Raw genomic sequence first — 21,540 nt, 5'->3', positions numbered from 1 at the left:
TTTAAGTTCAACATGTCAAAATGAGTTTCGTAGTTCCGTAAAGTAATAACGATCATTGGCATATATTTTTTACTGGGATTGATTGTTAGCCATTCGCAACCCATTGGGCCCTTGCTATAAATCAAATACACATTGATAAAACGACATATACAATTCAATTCGGGATCGAACCCTCTAAAGCTTCAGAGAGTATAAGTCTACTTTGTCTTTGAAATATTTATCCTTTGGCCTTTGGGTTAACAACCAACGAATCAACCTTAATAATGCATCACATAAAGAAAAAAACGTGATTTAAATAAAATAATATTTTATGTTCTAATATTTTTTTTAATAATAATAAGATGCAATAATTTAATGATTCATTTGAATCGGAGATTCTCAAACGTATTTGGCCCATAGCCCTATTTTCATAAAAAAAAAATACTCAACGCCCTCCTGTAAATTTACCTTCTTTGAGCGGCAATTTGCGTTCATTTAATATTCCTATATTTTTATCAGCGCTCGAAATGGAGAAGTTTATGAGCCGGAGCGCTTGACAGTTTTCTGAAGTTATTTACATAGTTATCAAATTGTATGTGTATTTCATAAAAATAAGTTTGTTAGATTTTTTATTACTCGGACGGTCAAATTATTTTTTCCACGAGACGGAGTGATAATTTTACCGATTTCATGAACAAGAACGGCGCTCCGGTACATTTCGAGCCCTGATTTTTATCTACGAACACGTAAAGAAAGATTTTGTAAATAAAATGAGCTTATGTCTAGATTATAAAACTATTTACTGAAATCAACCATAGTAATATTCACATTACACACAGAAAATTATAATGAAACATAATCAGAATAAAAATTACTAATATTAAAAATAATCCTAATGAGAAGGATAAAGATGATACATTGCTACCAATTTATTGATGTTTTGTCAGCATGACATATTCCTGTGGACACATTCCGCTTTCAGCACTTGCTTGTTATAAGACCTGTCGACAGATCTGAATGCATATCAGTATCACTTGCATTTTGAGTATATTTTTACTTTCACCACCCAATTATTTACATATATTCAATGACCCCCAAAATGCTTCTTGAGCTCCTATCGTCCACCTGGTTGCTCAAGCACTCAAGTAGCAACACTTTGGTAAACACTGAATGAATAAGGTTTTTTCGGCTATTATTGAATACATTTTGCTGGCTGCAATAAAATTTGTATTTTTAGATTTTGTTTTAAATCTAACAATTGATGGTCAGTCCAAGAAATGTAAATGTATTACTATCATGGCCCCCACATCATGAAGCGGGCCCTCAAGCCAAGATGTTCGATGGGCCCCCTACCTATTACTTAGGTTAAGAGCAGTGTGATGTTCTACAGTAATGTTCCCCAAATGTATTCTTTGCGTGATGTAAAATTAAGAGTATTCCATATATTTTTAGCGATTCTTTGTATTTATAAAGAAGTCTACTTAAATTATTTGACTTGTCAACATTCTGCACATTATTATGAAGCATTGATTGCGATCCCCTTTTGTGGTTGCCAAGAACATGCAACCCTTCGCCATATTGAATAGTCATTTTTATTATTCAGGAAACACACTTGATTTTCCCTCTACCACCCGCCACGTCTCCACAATCATTAGGTGTATACTGTGGCGTAGTGAACATTAGGCGTTCTTCAAATTTGTGCCGAAAGTGTCCCAGGAGCAACTTTCCGGTTGACGTGCCCTAGTGTGCGTGATTCCTACTTTGATATAATATATTGCGGTCAATTCTCGATGAAAAAAGACTTTCTTGCTTGCCGTACATGCCGCAAACTTTTTAAAGGCTGAAAAATTTTCCCTCGTAGATACTAAGTCACAATGACCGACTGATCCAACTGACTTGAGAAGCTCTTCCCCTTCAACCGACATAAACTCCCAGAGGATGTAATCGGCATCCTGCAATTCGCCACATAAGCAAGTCGGAGATTCTATTAGGCCAAGCTGACAGAGCTTGGAGACAAAATCACCGTGTCTGGTTAAGAACTGAGAAGTCCAACGGTCTCGAGTCAATCTGGATATCTCCATGGACCACTTATACTCAGGAAACACACTAATAATAATTATATAATATTCTACATGTGAATTATCATTTCGTCAACTCAATACTACAATAATTAGATAACTTGATTTTCACTGTTTTTGAGATAGCTATTCAATACTAGGTAAGTCAGAAGTTAATGGGAACTGTATTAATTTTGTGTTTGAAAATATTAGATAACTTTAAAACCATAAATGCATTAAATAAATAAAATAATATATCTCCAATACTTTTTCATAAAATTGAACATTATAGAATAATTGTTCCCAATTAGACAAGCACAATTTTTCATTTTTAATTAAAATAATAATTATAGCCTAAATTAATGTTAATCAAGTAAAGTTTAAATTTCATTTTCCCAACAATGACCAAATCAGAGTTGACGATTTAATTACATCAATCATCATACCACATCAAATTGCATCGCAGAGCCACATATTTTAAAATATTAATATTATACTGCCGCAGACAACTACTATTAGAGCAAATTTGTGATGTGTTTATCTCACTTAACTGGTCGATCTGCCACGCCAGCACTCTCAGGCTAGAGCCCTGTCAGCCGTCCCCTATTACTGTACTTCGAAAACAAAAACAAAAAACACAACTTACATTTGTGATTTGTAATATTCAAATTAGAGATGGTGTAATGGACAAATCAACACATCTATGGGAAACATAAATGGGTAAGTAATAAATAAAACAACATTGGTTTATAATCAAGTTATCATTTATGTTTTGACTAAATATATTATAAAAATCAATGTCATCAATATAAATACACAATTGTTATTGAATCTTCACCTCAGATGAGATAACACCCCTCCTCAAACATCTAAACAAAACATTAAAAATTAAATAATATTAAAATATCCGTTAATAAAGTTATTACATACAATATTATAAGCATAATCGCGTCACACTAAATTTACTTATTAGTTCCATCTATATATACGTAACATTTCTTTTTTAAATTCAACAATATAGTCCCACATTACTTAATCAATATTACTTATTAGTAATAACCGTTTTAAATGTTTATAGTGAAAAACATGGCTTTCTTCAAAAATTTCAATCAATAGATTATAAAAAAAAATATAAACAATAATATATAAAAAGATTGAATTCTATTGTGAATTATAAAAAAAAATAGTTTATACCAACTATTATGTTTTTAATTTAACATAATCTTTTGAAAAATACATGTAATAATTTAATTCATTTCTACTAAGCCAAGAAGCAAAACAATAAAACGTACAACAGTAAAAACAAATTGACAGCAATTTCATGTTAGAAAAATTTAGAATAGCCTTAAATAGTTGCAACTGTTTCTAGCATGAGATTGTAGATTAAACGAAATTATTTTTTATTAAATTATAACGGAATGCTACCATGTAAATGCCTGTTCAATTAATAAATTTAAATAACTTTACATATTGGCAAGAAAAATATTTTTTACAACTTAAGCGATACATATACACAAAAAAAAATTTAATGCCTACTGATTTACAGTACATAATTTATAAATAACACAAGAAATCATTCGAAAAGAAAAATAGCCATCTCTGATCACTGCAGTTTAGATATATTTAAATATAATATTATTAACGAGGATGTTTGGATAGGCCTTTATCCAGAATAATATTCGTTACAAAAATATCTAAATTGAAAAAAGAAAAATAATATTATATTGAATTTATAAATCTATGTATAGAAATACCATAATACAATAGGCTGAACACATTTTTATAATGCTTGACAAATAATCTTTTTAAATGAACCATTTATTATATTTTTTTTTTTAAAAAAAAAAAAAAATTTATTATATAGTTATATCGACTACATATTAATATATTACAGCACAATATTCTTTCATAACGTATCATACAAATACAATTTACATAATGAATCAGCTCCTAGAGGGCAGAACGCAGAGTATAGTTAACTTACGTTTCCCCGGAGTGGATGAGGAATCTATTCTCCGGATACTTAATTGATTTCTCAGTTGATCCAAAATATTCAACAATATCGATACCTAATAGACATCCGTAAAAATATAACAATAATAGTGGATCACTTTGCACTTTTGAGTAAGTAAGTTTTACGCAAGTAACGACTTTCTGCATTACAATATGTCCCTTGATGATGACACTGATCCATCGTGCCAAAAAAAAAAAATGATAGAATAATTTTATTCATTTATACAATTATTTTTTAAGTTTATTTGAATCACATAGTTTGCTAAGACCTCAAAGAATTCGTAAGTAAATAATTTATCTTTTATTACAAGGATCATTAAAACAATCATATTGTTTATTTATTATTTTTAATTTTAATGTACTAAAATATTTTACAAGTTGTTTAGATTTCCCAAAATTTCATTTTTATTTTTTTTCATTTGTTTTATAATAAATTGAATCACTCTCTAATCAATCTAGTTGAGTTGGATTTTATTTAAATAATTTCATTTATAAAACGATTATTTATTTATAGGTAGGTACTTGATAATATACAGAACATGGCTGTTTTACTAACGCTAGTATTGTAGTATTTACTATGTTATAATCATTTGTTTATATCTATACTGATTTTTTATTGAAATATAACATTATTATATCTAGTAAAACTCGCAAATCTCATTTTATTACGCTATTATTATCAGCTATCTACTTCTGTGTTGGATTTTTGTACCCATAATATGCCTAATTATTTCAAGTCATTTCGCTGTATTGTGAGAGGATTGCCAGGATTGGTAGATATTATTTCCCAATTCCTTGATAAAAACAGAAATATTGAATAAAATGACATACAGCATTTTTTTCCATTGAATTAGGTTATTTTTAGCGTTAACATTGTAATGTCAAATGATTTGTTTTGTCATCGCCATGATTCATTCGTCAACATTGTTTATGGTGAAGAAAAAGCTCTTTTTTCTTCATTTTAGTTCTTCTTATAATCTTCCTACCATCACTTTTCAAATAAGAAACGTCAAATCGTCAGCTGAATGCGAAAACTATTCTAACTCACATTTCAAATATTTTACAGAAGTGTTCTTTGAGTGATGTTATTTATTATCTATATAAACACATGTATGCATCATTTGTTTCATCAATAGTCCCACCAAAATATGATAATTATATTCATTCATCTATACAATAAAAAATAATTTAAGTAGGTTGTTTCAAAGAACTCCAATATTTAAAATGTGAGTTAGAATAGTTCTGCATTCAGCTGACGAAATGCTTTCACGGTGAGGGGAACTAATAGGGCACCGCGAGACGGAATAGTAGACCAAGCTGCCGCACGTCAAGTTAAAATTTTCACATTCTAGGAAACATAATCATTTTGTATATCTAGATTTTGAATTAAATTTAAAACAAAAACTTTTACTGTCACAATAGTTGTTTTGGATTTCCGAGGTTTACAAGATAAAACAATGTAGTATTTTTTTTTAATAAGAAATTGTTATAGAGAACTCACTATATTGGAATATTTCAGCATTTACAAAAGTACTTTGGAAAAATGCGCCTATTATATTAAATTTTGTGGTCAATAAATATCGTGTTCTCACTACCTACCATAAGTTTTTATATAAAAATAGTTTTAGTTATCAATAGTTCATTAGTAAGTACTACAATCTAAAATGAACCGTAGTCATCGTAAGTTATGCGTAATATCTACTTTTGAAAAAAATATTCTTTTCTCCTGGCCAATTCTACGTGAGTTTGAATGAAATTTTTGACCATTCGAATCTGAGAAATTTTTATTCTATCACAAAATTATTTACAAATATTTTCATAGTTATAATGGACACATATTATTGAAATATAATACTTATTTATAATATTATATTAGTAGATTATTTTCAAAGAGCATTAAATGCTAATAGTAAACACATGTAAATAATGGAAAATTTACAAATTAAAATTAAATCGTGTTATATTATAAAATTCATGTTACAAACAAAAAATTCTATGATAAAGGTTATATTCACTAAACAAACAGTAGTTTTATCATCATGAATTCTCCAATTATCTTTAAAAAAAAAAACTAACATGTTACATACAACTTTTTTTTATATTACAAGATGTCAAAAAATATAAGAGTTTTAAAAAAGACAATGATAGATTGAAAACTTAATTAAATGTGTTCTATAATAAATTCTACTTCGATTATTACAATAAATACAACAATTATTATTTTAATTAATAAAATCTTTTGTCAAACATATAATAGGTATTTATTTCTGTGTATTCAAAAGGCCGACTTTTTCTATCATCATTTTAAGCGTGTGTGTGAAATCATTTCATGAGCACCTTTTATGTTTCATTACAAACTGAGATTATTTTAATATTTTATAAATGAACTTAATTAAAAATAATTATTAAACATACAAAAATTACTTAATCAAAAATATTAGCGTTTATAATAATAATGGAACATATTATTATCGAACAGAGAATGGATCGTGTCTTGAATGTAAAAAATAAATAATCAAAAAATAAAAAAATAGCAAATAGTTATATTATAATATATATAATATATACTGATGCACTCTTCTATGTGACAAAAAGACAGCAAAATTCCTAATTGAGGGAATATTGGCTCTATATCCGCGTATGGCGTGAATATGTTGTTAAGTCTAAGAACATAAATTCTCAGGGCAGCTATTTGTACACTTGACTTTCTGTGGTAAATCAGATTATATGTTTTTAAATGTTTGTAAATTCTCAACAAACTAAAATTTAAAAACATTCCTGATTTACCACAGAAAGCCAAACGTACAAATAGCTGCCCTGAGAATTTATGTTTTTCGATTTATCAACATATTCACATTGCTGGGCATTGATAACGTCTCCATTTGGTTGCGTTCCATTAAGGGGCCGCTTGACATACAAAAGTCGACAATGAGGTATTTGGTTGTATCTTTGGGAGCCAAAAGTTTGAATGTATTGAACGGGTATAAGTTCACCATAAGATAATAATAAATTAAACTATCGAATTCCAAAATGTTGAGTCAATTGCAAAGTCGAATAGAGAGATTATGGAATATATTTTACTATATAATATAGATAACAATTAAATTAACTGTATACATGTTCACAAAAGAATAATTCGAAGAAGATATCGACGGACATGTCATGTATCTATCAAAATCTATTCTATCTATTCTCAATTTTTAAACGATGACAACTTTTAGAATAATACTCTTCTATGGTACCTATTAATATAATTTATATGTTATAATAAGTTGATTTTTAAGATGAGAAAAGACAGGGCTCTTAATTATACATCTTTCCTACAAAGTGTAAAGATTATTCAGGTTTAACTCCCGCAGATAGCCCCAAATTGTTTATTTTCAATCGTTATACGGCACTTAGCCCCCAAAGAAACGGAATTCTCAAAATCGAACATACATAGTATCGTTCTACATCACAGAATTGGGTGCGATTTCACTGTCACTGCCTTCGATGCATCGTGTAATCAATAATAGGAAAAGCATGAGAAATATAACTCGGAAATAATATATATTTGCATTTCAAATAATATACATGTTGCAATATATTTAGTCAAAATAAAAATGTTGGCAAGTAATTAAATTATACTCAGATAATAATATATTATGAGACTAAAGAATAATGTACATAAATTAAATTAAGTATATATATATATAGATTACTGATTATGTCAACATAAAACTGCAAGATATGTTAATTATTAAAAGATATTATAGTTATTATATTCCGTTCTAATTTATTGTGAGTCTTTACGTCGGCTCCAACAGCCGGCTCTGGGACAGCATTTCTTTTTCTTGCGGACTTTAAATTGTGACTGGAAAGCAATATCTGTAAGGAGAAAAATGTAGTTTATTAATCCATCACATAAATGTATTTTTAAAAAGCATGAAAAGCGTCAACGTGAACAAGAAAATATTTGCAAAACCCGGTGCCAATCAGATTGTCTGACATTGCATGTATTGACACATCTGAAGATACCGAAAAGCAAAACCTGGGTGTCTTAAGTGTACGAAATTCAGACCACTGAATTTTAAATTAATTTCCATTAAACCCTTCAGTCGATAAATGGTATTAACTATTATTTTTCAGAAAATCATGATTTTTTACTATCATTTTCAATTATAAATATATTTTATTATATTATTATAAAATTGATTTTTACTATAAATTACAGGAAAATATTAAATGGGAGAAAATAATATATTGAATATAATGGGACTGGTTAATACTAATTTTCATAACCCATGTCATAAAAAGCAATATCTAATTTTTGATAAAATCATAAACAACCAAAAATGATGTAGGTAAACATAGACAATGAGCAAAGTTGTACATTTGAAACAATTAAATTAAGAAGATATTCGTTTGTTTATTTCAGATTAATGTATACTATGATAAAAAGAATTACCAAAGTACACACAGGTTTCCATTCTATTTCATTGTGAATAAAAAAACAACTTAGTATATCAAACATCACATTTTCACTGTTCAATTTAATTATGTGTATAAAAATATATCACTTTTATGCATTGTCTACAGTACGTACGCTTACTGATTGTCTATTTTCTTACAAAAAAAGTAGAGGTTGTTTTTAATGGCGTGGAACCAGTAATGTTAGCCAGCATTTATTCCAATGTACCCACCCAGTGGGAATGGAATGTATCGCGCGAGCATTATCGACATGTTATTACCTTGATTACGTTGGCCTATTGACTAGAGCAACGAAGATAATAACAATTCGATAATTCTTACGTGATACATTCCACTTGCTGTGGATACAATTTAATAAAGGCACGCTGGTTCTTGTAAAAGTAGTTGAAATAAATATGTATGTATATAATATGATACTCTCAATGGGGAAAAAAAAAAAAGTTTTTATAACACAATATGAGAAAAGCATGATTTTATTATAGATGTGTGTAATATGAAATTTTCTAATGAATGTTAGTAAAATCGATTATGAACATATCAACATTCAGTACAACAAAACTCATCACTCGCAAGTTAATCTAAGGTATAATGATTGTATTAAGCAATTTACATCAGTTAGGCCTCATATTAGCGTTTTAACAGCGGCACTTGGCGCTGGTAAGTGGCGTATACTTAGCCAATTACACACTGATTTTTTAAGAACAAGAATGGTGGCAAAATTAAAATGCTGTGTAAACTACTCGTAACGTAGCATCGCTATCGAGTGGTGTTACTAAAACGCTAATAAGTGGCCTCAGACAACATGTTAGTTTCAGCGTTATTTCTGAAATATTAATTGTTAAAATAATATTGAATTCATTGTTTAAATAAAGTTAATGATGGTGTAGTGGAAAATGTCCGCATCTGGTCATAAGTTATGGCTTCAAATTCAAGTGTTTTTTTTTATGATTTTACTGAGGCTTTGACTGCGACTCACTGTCATATCGCCTCTTCTCATTTGGAAGAGGTTCCGCCGATCAGGCCCTCACTCTAATTCTGTTAAAGAACTTTACAATTCTACCGAGCTCTTCCTTTCTATCCACCGCCAGGACACCTTTCAATTCATTGATTCTCAAAGATATTCGCAATTCGCAGCTGTACTCTGTGTCGTTCATATTTAGGGCTTTGTACTGCTATAATATGTACAATGTCCTCAAAAACATCACATTCATCGCAGAGCTGCGAATCGGTTCTTCCCATGAGGACATCAAATCTTTTACCCATTGTGTGTCCTGGTTCTTAGCCTCAGTATCAGCTTAAGCTCATTTCTCTTCAACAGAGACTCAAAGGCAAAGAGACAAAGGAAACAAACCAGGGCACCGAACGGGGATGGTAGAATGGACTGACTGATGATGACTCCATTTCCCCTTTTCTAGGGATGCCCTATGGTGAAAATCTATCCACATGCTTTGGCACATTTTCATAATGGCCTCAATTCATGTGTTGTTTATTTCATTGTGTGTTTGTAATACCCGTATCTTGTAAAAGAGGGCTGTCAATATAACCTCCACTCTGAAAGAGTGAAAATGGTAATTTACTTTTATTTACTTATCGTTAAGACATAAGACATCCTGTCTACAAAATCTACTTTTATTGAATAATGTTTACAGCAAAATTATTATGTCGATATTAACACAGTTGTTCAGAAAATTTTTAATATAAACAAGATAAATTCCCACGAGAACAAAGTAAAACCCCACAGGTGAAGACAAAGTTTTTTCAAAAATAAAATAATATTTGAACATAAAATATTTTTTATATATATAAAATAAAATAAAATAAAATATATAAAATAAAAAGTAAACTCACTTGTCAAAATAGAGATGAGATCATCTGCGATCATTCACTTAGTCATGGCTTGCTTGGCCCTCCTCTCCCACTGGGCTCTCATTTCCAGGATCCCTTTAAACTGCGGAGACCCGTCTGCTTCCCCGTCAGTGGCGGCATTCTCACTATCGCTCCCCGTCATCGGCTCATTCGGAGACTTATCATTCCCGTTCTGGCTGACACCAATTGGCTTGTCGAGACTGGTCTGTCTGACAGGAGTTCTAATTTCAGTCGGAGAGGCGAATGATGATTTTCGGAACGGAGCTTTTGTAATGAGGTCTTTAGGATTCTCATCGATTTTCATTTGCGTACTCCAAGGTCGTTTCGGGAGAGACGATGTATCGACGGGATACTGCGTTGTCTCTGTTTTATTATTGACAATTTTCACACCGTCATCGTTTGAATCGGGGAACGTTCGGTTTCTGAATCGTTTCTCGGGCGTTGAGTCAGAAATTTCTTTCTTATAATTGGCAGTATCTATCTTGTTTTCAATTTTAGTGTTACAAGTTTGCGACAGGGGCGTATTAGCACTGGCACTTCTCTGATATCCTCCGAAACTGAAAGTAGATGCGGGTCGTACCGGCTGAAGATTTGCTGCATTATTAATGGACACTGGATTGGAATCGAGCAATTTCTTCGGCATACGTTGAGCTTGCATTAATTCAGCAGTTTCCGTACTGTGCTTTTTGTAATCGATCAAACCTTTACCTCCTTTCAGCTGAGAAGAATCCGTCATTATATTTTCACTAGCATTTGACTTCTTTCTCTCATCTTTTGGTGAATCTGCTTCATTTTCTTTATCACTGTCTCTGGATCTGGTCATCAAATTAAAATCATACTTGCTATTCTTCTTTGAATCATCATTTGTCTCTTCTCTATTTTCAATATTCTCACCGTTTCCCATCTTTAATATATCTTGAGTGAGGGCATCGGTCTCGCTGTCTTTCAGTTTCAAAGATCTACGAGCGAATACTTTCATCAACTCCGGTTCATCATCCTTTTTACCGGTCCTGATTGAGCCCATTGATTTTTTACGGAGGATTACTGCCGATTCAAGATTGCAATCATCGGATGAAGAAGATGATCGATCGGTCCTAAGATTCTGTTCAATGAGCAATTCATGAGAAGACATCCGTTTCAAATTTTGATTATTCTTCTCAGCCGACATTGCATCCAATGGCTTAATCTCAGAACCCATAACAGGAGTAGACTGACGCTTCAAAGATTCCACATTGGTCTCGATATAATCAAATGTTCCTGATTTTTTCTTAATAAAATTCTTATGAGCCGTTGGGCTCGGAGGGGGTAAAGCGGCAGCAACGACATTTGTTTTTCTCAAATTTAGGCTTGTCGGAACAGCTGGCTTGTTTTCAGCATTGCTTTTGTTGTATGCAAAAGTCGTTTGTACGGAAGAATTATTATCTCCAGCCAAAAGTTCAGTGCTTCTATTCAACAGAGTTTGCGAACCGGTTTTCTTGAGTGGAACATTGAACACATTATTAGTCTGAACATAATTTGGTGCGGTATCGACTTTTTCTAATATTTCCACGTCTTCTGAACTGAATTTCCTCTGCGGCTTTACTGGCTCTTTAGTTTCAAGAATTATATTTTTATCTGTTGATTCTGATTTCTTCAACTCGTGTCCGTTTGTAAACTTCTCAGACTTTTTCGGTTCATAAGAAATACTTCTCTCAACATTGTCAGGTCGTTTAGAAGATATTTGAGTATTATTAGTTGACAAGACTTCTGCAGTTTTATCGGGTTTTGTTGGAGTTTTAGTTTTATTTTCAGCAGCCGATGTGTTAGTTGAGAGAACTACATTCGATACTGGCTTTTGATCAACTTTATTCAACTGTATTTTCATAAATTCTGGAACAGCTGTTGTTGTTGTGTTAGGACTAACTTTATCAAAGCTCTTCACATCTTTTTGAACGACTTGTACACTGGGTACAGATTTATTTGTGGAAGTGGGCGTTGTGAAATCAAAAGTCCTACTCATTTTAGCAGATTCAGGTGTTTTAAGTCCAGAAGCTGAGAGATTGTCATCCGAGTTCAAGACAGTAACCGAAACATGATTTTCCGCCGCAGAATTTGGCACGTTACTCGGTTTCAATAACAAATTTCTACCGAAACTTTCACTATCTGCAATGATAGATTCTGTAGTCAGTAGTTTCGAATTGAAACTTACGCTTCCCACAACATCTGAAACTGTAGTTTGATTCACATATATTTTATTATTAGATATACTTTCATTAGATAGAGCCTTTCGACTGGAATCAGTAGTTTTCTCCGAGAAACTCTTCACACTGTCCAAAGAACTAGATTTAAGGGAAATACAATTTAACGGTTTGGGAGAACCAATAATACTATCGATATTTGCTTCAATCCTCGATATATCCGTGTCTCTAGTCTTCGATGTACGAGCAGACATATTCTTGGTATAATGTGTCATTTGTTTAACGTGTTTTTGATACATGTTAACTTTCATGCTCTCTTCTAAGCTTTCATTGACGATCATAAGATTTTCTTTACTAATGTCTCCTAAAGCGGGCACAGGAAAAACTCCATTATCCGTAAAATGCAAATCTCCCGGGGCCGGATTAGCTTTGAATGAATAACTCATGATTGAGTCACTTCCCAACTCCAATGACGAGGTATCGGAAGCATCTTTTAGATGTTTCTTGTAAGTGGATTCCCAGCTGTCTATCGACGATTCCGAGATGCCGAACATTGGAGGCAAGCTCGGCATGTCTTGCTGAGATGCCATCGGAATAATATCAGAGTTCAGTCTAAAGCTGTGAGATTTTATGACCGGGTTTCTGCTGGTAACGGAATCAGGAAACGATAGATCACCATCACTCTCCATTTGGCTCCCAATTTGAGTAATTTTCTGCTGATATGAACTGAGCCCGGCTATTTTTGGTCTTGATTTTGATTGCTCAGTATCAAATTCACTGCCTTTCAATTGATTGGGATATTCAAAGTATCTGGTCTCATAATCTGATTTAGAATTTCTCAACGATTGCGGATCTAAGGAACCCTGAGAACTTGATTTCAAGTCGGTGATAGGATCATAGTTATGCGGCCAAACAGTGCGAGGTGGAGACACAGAATACGACATGGGTTTCGGATTGCTATCACTGTGTTTTCCAGGATGGTTTATAGCTGAGGACCCGAATCCGAAAACACTGTCCGTTGTCATTTTGATTTTTGGTGAGATAGAGTGAGGAAATTGGAAGTCATCAGTCGGTGTCATTAATTTCGACGTTGGACTGACATTCTTTGCAAATTTAGAGCCGTTCAATACGTCTTTAGAAGGATATACTTTTCCTTGATTAATAGACGGGAAGAAACTTTTACTTTCTTGTGACGTAGTTCTGGGTAAAAGTGGTGGTTTTCTTTGAGGTTCCGGACTGACGGGTATATCAAGAGGTTCCATTCTCTGCCTGGACCTGGACGCTTGATGACCGCCTCCAATCTTCGAGACATTCTCCGAACTGAGTCTTCGTATATTAACGTCGTCTTTAACTTTCAAATGACTCTGGGAGTATTGCATTTCCGAAGATAGCTTTTCTCTATCCGTGAAATGTTTAAAGTCATTCAAATATTCTGTCGTAGACCCTTTCGAAAAATTGCTAATGGATTCTTGAATCATTGGATCGTTGACATAACCTCCTCGAGGGTCTATCCTTTTATGATTTTGATTGGCAAATACTTTCTGTCCGACCGATTTATGAGCATTTTGATCTGCGCACATCATTTTCTGTTGCCGCACTACAACGTGTTCTGTCACGCTGGACTTGATAGCGCTACTGCTTGTGGTGTGTTCATTGGTATAACTTCTATATGACTGCTCTTTCGTTTGTTGTTGTTTCTTATTCTCTTCAACAATATGGTCTTCCTTCTCACACACACTTTCTTTCTTATTCTTTTTTCCACTTCTACGCAGAAGTAAACGACCGAAGAACGATTCCTCTTTTTTACTTGAATGCTTCTCAGAAGTTTCTTCCTCATGATGTTTATTTTTATGTTTCTCATTGTGATGCTTTTCATCATGGTGCCGTTCTATTTTATCGGATGATTTCTCATTGCCCTTTCGGTGTTTTATTTCGGGTTTGGCAGTTTCAAAATTACCACTGGATAGCAATTCCTCTTCTTCCCCGACAGATCCGAACCGTTTCTGTAGTTCTCCCGCTAATACATTAGTAAATTTCATATCAACACTTTTATACATTGAAGCACCGTGATTAGAGCTTTGATGTGTGAGGTTACGTTCAGACATCGACTGTCTGTTTTCATTGAACGACATGATGCTCTCGTCGGTATCGCTTGAATCCTTTTTCTGCGCGTTCGATTTACTCCTGCTTATTTTAACAGATGGATTCAATTCTTCATTGCTCGATAGTGAGAATTTAATTGGTGAAATCCCGGCCTGTCCAACCATTTGACTGAGAGCCAATCCCGGGGGTAACGATGACGATTTCAACCGAGTCTCTTTGGGTACCAGTCCCAAGTCTGAATTGTGCGTAGCCATGTTTCCGGAGAGCTGTGTGACGGTTTCGGTTTTTTCATAACGCACATTCGAGGTAGTGACAATATGGCGAGAGTTGGACGTGACAATGGACGACTGTTGGACACTGGACATCATAGAATCTGCGAACACAAACATGGAAAGCGCATTGTTCAAATAAGCACGGCATTTCTTATTAATATAAAGCGTTGCCAGGAAGCTAAACGTATAATATTATGACTAATTTACAATGAAAAGTATTGATTTGTTAAGAGACACTTAAGAGTTTATGTAATAGAATAAATAATATATCAAATAAGTATTACATATTCCTCGAATCAAGGATTTTAAATACAAAAGTTGGTAGATATGCTGTACCTACTCGGTATCCACAAGGAAATACTTGAAAAAAATTGGGCTAAGACCATTATTCTTTAACGTGGAAATCAACAGATTGCGATGTCTTCTATTGCACGCGAATTAAATAAGGTAAATTCAATTATTGTTGACATTATTATTTCTGACTGCTCTCACATAAAGCCAATCGCGCGTTTTCTCTCGCTGGGTGTTGCTCTATGTCATATTTTCTGTCAAAACTATCGAACTTCACACTTATGTAGTATGCTTATAAATACAATATAACACAAATTGTAAATTTATAAAATGTGTTGACGAAAACAGTCAATGACAAGAGTCTTATTGGATGCTATATTTGTCTAGAATCGTGTACATATACAGTTCACCATAAGCTGTTGTATCGGAAAGAGATGGCTGTATAGCATTAATTACATAGAATTATATATAATTCAAAAGTAGGTGCTCGTGAAATGCTCCACAAACAAGTCATTTATTAATCTCAATGCTATACGGCCATATATTTCCGGTACGACAACTCACGGTGAACTGCGAACGTATAATTTTCATATATTGAACCAAAAATTTGTCTAAATTGACTGTTAGAACGAAACAATCTTAATAAGTTTGGTTTGTTTTTTGTTCTGAATTTACAAGTGACACCAGAAAAAAAACCAACCCACTAAAACATTCATTGTGATTGGTAATTGTCTTAAATGTATTATTTTTGCACTTCCTACATATAGCTACACTGGATGAAGATACAGTGTTGGCAAAATAATATAATAACAACCGCTATTGGTCTGTCTTGGTTTTGTTGGATCGTGTTTATTATTATTACAACGTTTTTCTTAGCTCGTATTCTTATTTGTCCGGTGGTTGTTTGTCCGGTACAAATCTTGCAATCGATTTTTAACTAACTTCCCGACTAGCTAGACATTTGAAACTTTAAGAATATATCAGAACACGATGCCAATGCATTTTTTTAATACTTTTAGCCATCTTTAAGTAGAATTTAATTCATTTTCAGTTAATTCTGTTTTGTATGAAAAGTTATTTCGATACCATTATTGGTTATTATATATATTATATATATTAAATTATTAATATATACGTGCGTTACTATGGAAATCAATATGAAATGACATTTCATTATTCAGTATTTCTATCAAGTACAAATTTTTTTGATCGTTTAAGCTAGTCAAGTCAAGTTTATATGATTCAACAGAAAATTTAAAAACGTTGTATATAAAATCGTCCCCTTATTGCAGAACTAGCCTAACTGATTTTTGGACATTTTACAGGAGAGCACTTTTAAACTTTATTTCGTCATTAATTTGAAAACTGTAAATATAAAAAAAATGATTTAAATATATGATAATGCATTGGTTAAATGCTTTGTTTATGTGAATAAAAAATACCAAAAAGTATATTCCGTCACATATTTTATGCAGATAGGCTACTTTTGCACTACAGTATTTGAAATCAGCACTATCTTATTTGAGTTAAGCTTGTTCTGCATAACTATTAGGATATAGTTGTACTACAATAATTCAGATCAGAACTATCTTAATTGAGTTAAGGTATTTGAACGCGAACATAAGGCAATAAAAAATGGTACCTTAAGCGCATTAGGAAGTTAGGCTAAATTTGTATAGCACTACAAAATAAAAATTAAATCTCACGACATAGTTTTTTTATTCACAAAATCTACCAAACACTTCAATGAACATGGGTACTTATAATATACTGTAGTTATTAATGAAAGTTAAAGTTCAAGAAGTAATATAAATGAAAAGGCAATAAAACCCATTACTCATAAGCACTATTTTTAATTTAATCACTGTCGGTTTCATCCCTATTCACTTCTTGTGGTGAGGTGATCAGTCCTGTATAGAAAGAATGGTAGTCAACAGGGATTATTTTCTCCGGGCAAAGATACATTAGGTCACAATGTTTTAGCTTAGCTATTGGTATGACCGAACTTCTTACTGTCATCAATTTGAAGTCAGTTATCTTTTGAATTAGTGGTCCACGGCTACGCTCAGCTGTATTAACTGGTGCAGGCGAATCTTCAAAGTTGTACTCGATTTGGAGTGTGTGTGGATTTTCTGGCATTACTGAGATTCGTTTTATCTTTTGCCAAGAAAATTTGATTCCACGTTCATCCTAATCCCAATTTTTGGTTGTTGATTTCAAGCAATGTAGACGTAGGGTCTCTTCCTACATGCTGATCGTGCTATTGAATACCACTAGCTCGGTGTATATACTGGTATTTTCTTGGCAGCCCTTTCAATAACACTATGAATCGAATCAACTTCATTCTGCGTGTGACCTTTTTCTGAAAAGATATGTGTTATTTTACAAGAGAAATTGGCCGCACAGAACATGTATATACAGTACATGAAATGGATACAATTTTTTCCAGCACGATTATCTGAAAAAAATATGAATTCTTTTATCCCTTCCGATACCTGTTGTTTGATGAAATCAAAGACACAGCTTCCAAATTTCACACACTCCTCTCATTCCAATTGATCCATGCCACATAAAACAATGATCTTGTTGTGATCCTAGATCATGAATACTGAGATTGTATGTGGCATACTTTCGTTTATGTTTATAGTATAGTTGTGCGGCTTCTGCTCTGGGATTTGTAAGACTTGTTGCGCAATAGGAACGTTTTATTTAAGTTTGCCTGCTCCTTGACATTTATTTTAACTTTCGGGTAATTTCTTTATTTTTTAAATGAGTATCATAATATTCTGCTTTCATAATATCTTTTTCTTCATTACTGCTCTGCTCATATTTCAAGAAAAAGTCACACTGGTCCTTCTTCGGAGTAAAGAATAATTAAATTCATTACAAAATATGCCTCCATATGCAGGTACATTGAAGCAATGGCTACTGTCAAGCTTTTTCCTTCGTAGTCCTTTTTATATAGTTCAAACATCTTTGTTATATTTAATGCTGCATCCAAGTACTGCTTCGTGGTCTTTTTTCGGCAATAATGGCTGCTTACTGTAGAAAAGCTGTTAATGTGATCCCTCACGTTTTGCTTCATGTGGTCGCTTACCGCAAATATCCTCTGCGACCCTCTGCTGTCATCAGCAACCGTGCTTGAATTAAGGTGGTATGAATTCTTTGCAGCAGTCTTAACCATTTGATAATGTATGCTCAATGAGTTTAAAAACAATTGGCATATTTTAATCTTGTTAAGATCTTCTGAAAGAAAATTTGAGTTGTCAGTCATTTTACGATGACTTCTTTCTCGACCTTCACTTATATCAATTGTAGTTCTTTTTTTTTATTAAATTCAACGAAGCGGTTCACGTTGATTATTTATATCACCTAAATTCCAAAACTGATGAAATATTGCAACCCTCTGTTATTGGGTAATTTTTATAGAACAACCAAATTTGCATGTTTGAGGAGAGGGTTCCTTCATTTGACGCTCACATATTACATTGTTTTTCCAGTTTATAAATTCGTTTCCAGAATTTCGCTACTTTTTTATTACATTTCTGCGCCACAGAGCTTCATTACGATGTCTTTTCCTAGTCTTTTTTTCCCTGCTTGACTTGAGTTATACACCTCTAGGACAGGTGCTGAAAGTCGATTTACAATATTACCAATACCATTTGATGAGTTTTCATCACTGTGTGATGAAAGTGAATGCTGTGGTGGTTCATAGTCTGATACACTGTCTGTAGAAAATGGGTCCACTTTCCCATCATTATCAAAGGAATCAGATGTCGAAAGAACCTCTTGATCATCCATAAAATTATTGCAAACCTTGTCGATGATTACAGAGTCTGAAAATATATACATCATTGAGCTAATGTGCGGGATAGAAGCAAATTGCAGTTCTTATTTCAGTCAAGAAAGTGTTTATTTTTGTTGTAAAAGTGAACAATAAAACTCATAATTACCTCGTTGTTCTAATGTAAAGTGGGCCACTGTGGCACTGATTTCTCCTTCGTTATTTGGAGTCAGCGGGATCAATCGATTTGGTGTTGATTGAACTCCAGCCATGCCACTGATTTCGGTAGAAAATGTGTTAACTATCTCATCATCATCAACCGAATTAGATGTCGAAGGAGCCACTAGATGGTCCATAGAATAATTGCAATACTTGTCGATAATTACAGCATCAGCGTAATTACGTTGGCAGTTGACATTGACAGCGAACTAGTACAAATAAATCCTAACTGCAATAGAAAGAGGCGATATTGCCAACGTGTAGGTGTACTTTTGCGTGCAGAACTAGCTTAACGTCAGTTAGGCTAATTTAGTTCCAAAATATTTTTAAGATTGAATTTAGGCTTGGAATGATCTAAGCTGATAACTTTTTTTATATTGATAATTCAGATACGCCTGTTCGGACTCCAAATAGAGAATCAAAAAAGGAATTTTTCTATCAAATAAAAAAAAAATCACAAAAAATCAGTTAGGCTAGTTCTGCAATAAGGGGACGAAATGTTCTTTTTATCTTGTAATTATTTTTAATAATTTCAAGCACATATTATTAAACATTGTCATTGTGTCACATTGTGTGACTATGTTCAATATGGTTCTCACATATTAAAAACTTTGTAATAATTTTGAGCTGATTTCAAGTATTTATTTAGTGGATACAGAGTAATAGTCCATAATATCTACCCAAAAAATTATCAATCAATATTTGTGTTAATAATAATCGTACAATTACAACACATATATTACAAGAATTCAAAAAAGGTTTATATGATAAGAACACAATACTTTTTCATGCAATGTAATAGAAATAATTATTATATAGAATAAGTGAATTCAATATAAAATTGGATAAATATTGATATCTTATATAATATCTTCCCCAATACTTTAAATTGTCTTATAATAAATATTATTATAAAAGTTTGTTTCGCACTACTGGAATAAATCACATGTTGTTTTTATTGTATCTACATAATATTATATTAAGTCAAGGGCATTGATTTTCAACCTATTTGGTGGAACACTTTAAACGTTTAAATCAATGTTGCAAACCGATGTTCTAACATCGACGCCTCGTATCAGACATCCAATATGTTCGACATAAAATATTATACAAAACTATTAAATGAAATTAAATAAAAACAAAAATACGCTTAGTACAAAAATAATTTTATTTATTTTTTAAGGTAGGTAACTGCATTTTTGTTTTTATTTAATTTCATTAAGTACCTGATTTTATATAACATTTTAATTCCCTCTATCGAAAATATTGAATGTCAAATAAGATGTGTCTTCAATGTTAGAATCATAGAAACCTTACTTATAATTGAAATATCTAATTTAAGAAAAAAACAGATAAGTCACATAAATACTGTCAAAATCAAACAAAACAAATTGACTACTCATGGAATAACACAAAAAGTTGTGTATTATTCCGTGAGGCAGTCGAATTATGTAAATTCTATATGTAATTTCACACAATATATTGTAACGATCTATAAGTTTTAAAATGCATCAAAATGATTTATAGAGAACTATTTTCACTTCACTGATTTACTGCTTAACAACTGGTTGGAAATCACTAATCCAGAGCACACACAGAATTGGTTGATCATCCCCTAGCAATCCCCAATAAAAGATCTGTTCGGTTACCTGGACTCCGTGGGGGGCTCTATTCTCCCAATTCTAAATATTAATATACCTTTTGTTAAACTATTACAACATTAATTTTTGGTAAAAGAAACTTAACTTGTGTATTAGAATACATAGAATGACAATAGCTTATATTAGAGTTGATTAAATTCAGTTAATCATTCACAAACATACAATAAATTACTTTCAAAATTATGTCCCAAGTCACATTTCAAGTTATAAAAATCCCAGAATGAAATATTGTTATTAATTTGATGTGATGAAATATTGGTTACACGTCTATGCGGGCATTTAAATATTCTTCATACCTGCGGAGTGATGGTGTCCTGAAGATATTACTTCCGGCGTAATACTTCTAGCGACATCTTCATTTACCTCAGGTGTCGTCGGTAAAGCAGTTCCCGGTGACATCTGAAACTCAAACCACATTGAATTATTATTATTGTAGTTTTGGAACATAGATGTCACTAAGTGTGAAACAAAATAGTGTAATACAAAACATGACTATTATTTTATTGTTACATATTACTATGTAGTAAACACATTTTATTGACAATATCATAACGTAAGACTGGTTTCATCTTTTAACCTTATTAATTGGTTATTTCTATCAACTGGTATAGGCCTACACTAGGTACATATAATATTAAATTATGTTAA

General features: G+C 32.4%; 1 protein-coding gene across 6 annotated transcripts in view; it reads right to left on the bottom strand.

Annotated features, from left to right (window-relative positions):
- Positions 1-7,780: 7,780 nt before the first annotated feature.
- The window catches only part of LOC147077731 (uncharacterized), a 332,063-nt gene continuing 318,303 nt past the window's right edge, over positions 7,781-21,540 (bottom strand). For 4 of the 6 annotated variants that reach the window (XM_085960707.1, XM_085960710.1, XM_085960709.1 and 1 more), the window contains 3 exons: positions 21,189-21,291; positions 10,368-15,038; positions 7,781-7,916 (listed from right to left, as the gene is read on the bottom strand). In XM_085960707.1, coding sequence (XP_085816833.1) covers positions 10,402-15,038; positions 21,189-21,291 — 4,740 coding nt within the window. In that variant the 3' untranslated portion in view covers positions 7,781-7,916; positions 10,368-10,401. Of the gene's footprint in view, positions 7,917-10,367; positions 15,039-21,188; positions 21,298-21,540 lie in introns of all 6 variants that reach the window. The other 2 variants (XM_085960708.1, XM_085960712.1) reach the window with 1 other exon arrangement.

The sequence above is a fragment of the Rhyacophila brunnea genome, unplaced genomic scaffold (genome assembly GCF_057557595.1).
Source record: "Rhyacophila brunnea isolate RB1 unplaced genomic scaffold, BYU_Rbru_1.0 scaffold_12, whole genome shotgun sequence".
Lineage (NCBI taxonomy): Eukaryota > Metazoa > Arthropoda > Insecta > Trichoptera > Rhyacophilidae > Rhyacophila > Rhyacophila brunnea.
The sequence above is the reverse complement of the archived record's forward strand: the minus strand, read 5'-3'. Positions and strand labels throughout refer to the sequence as shown.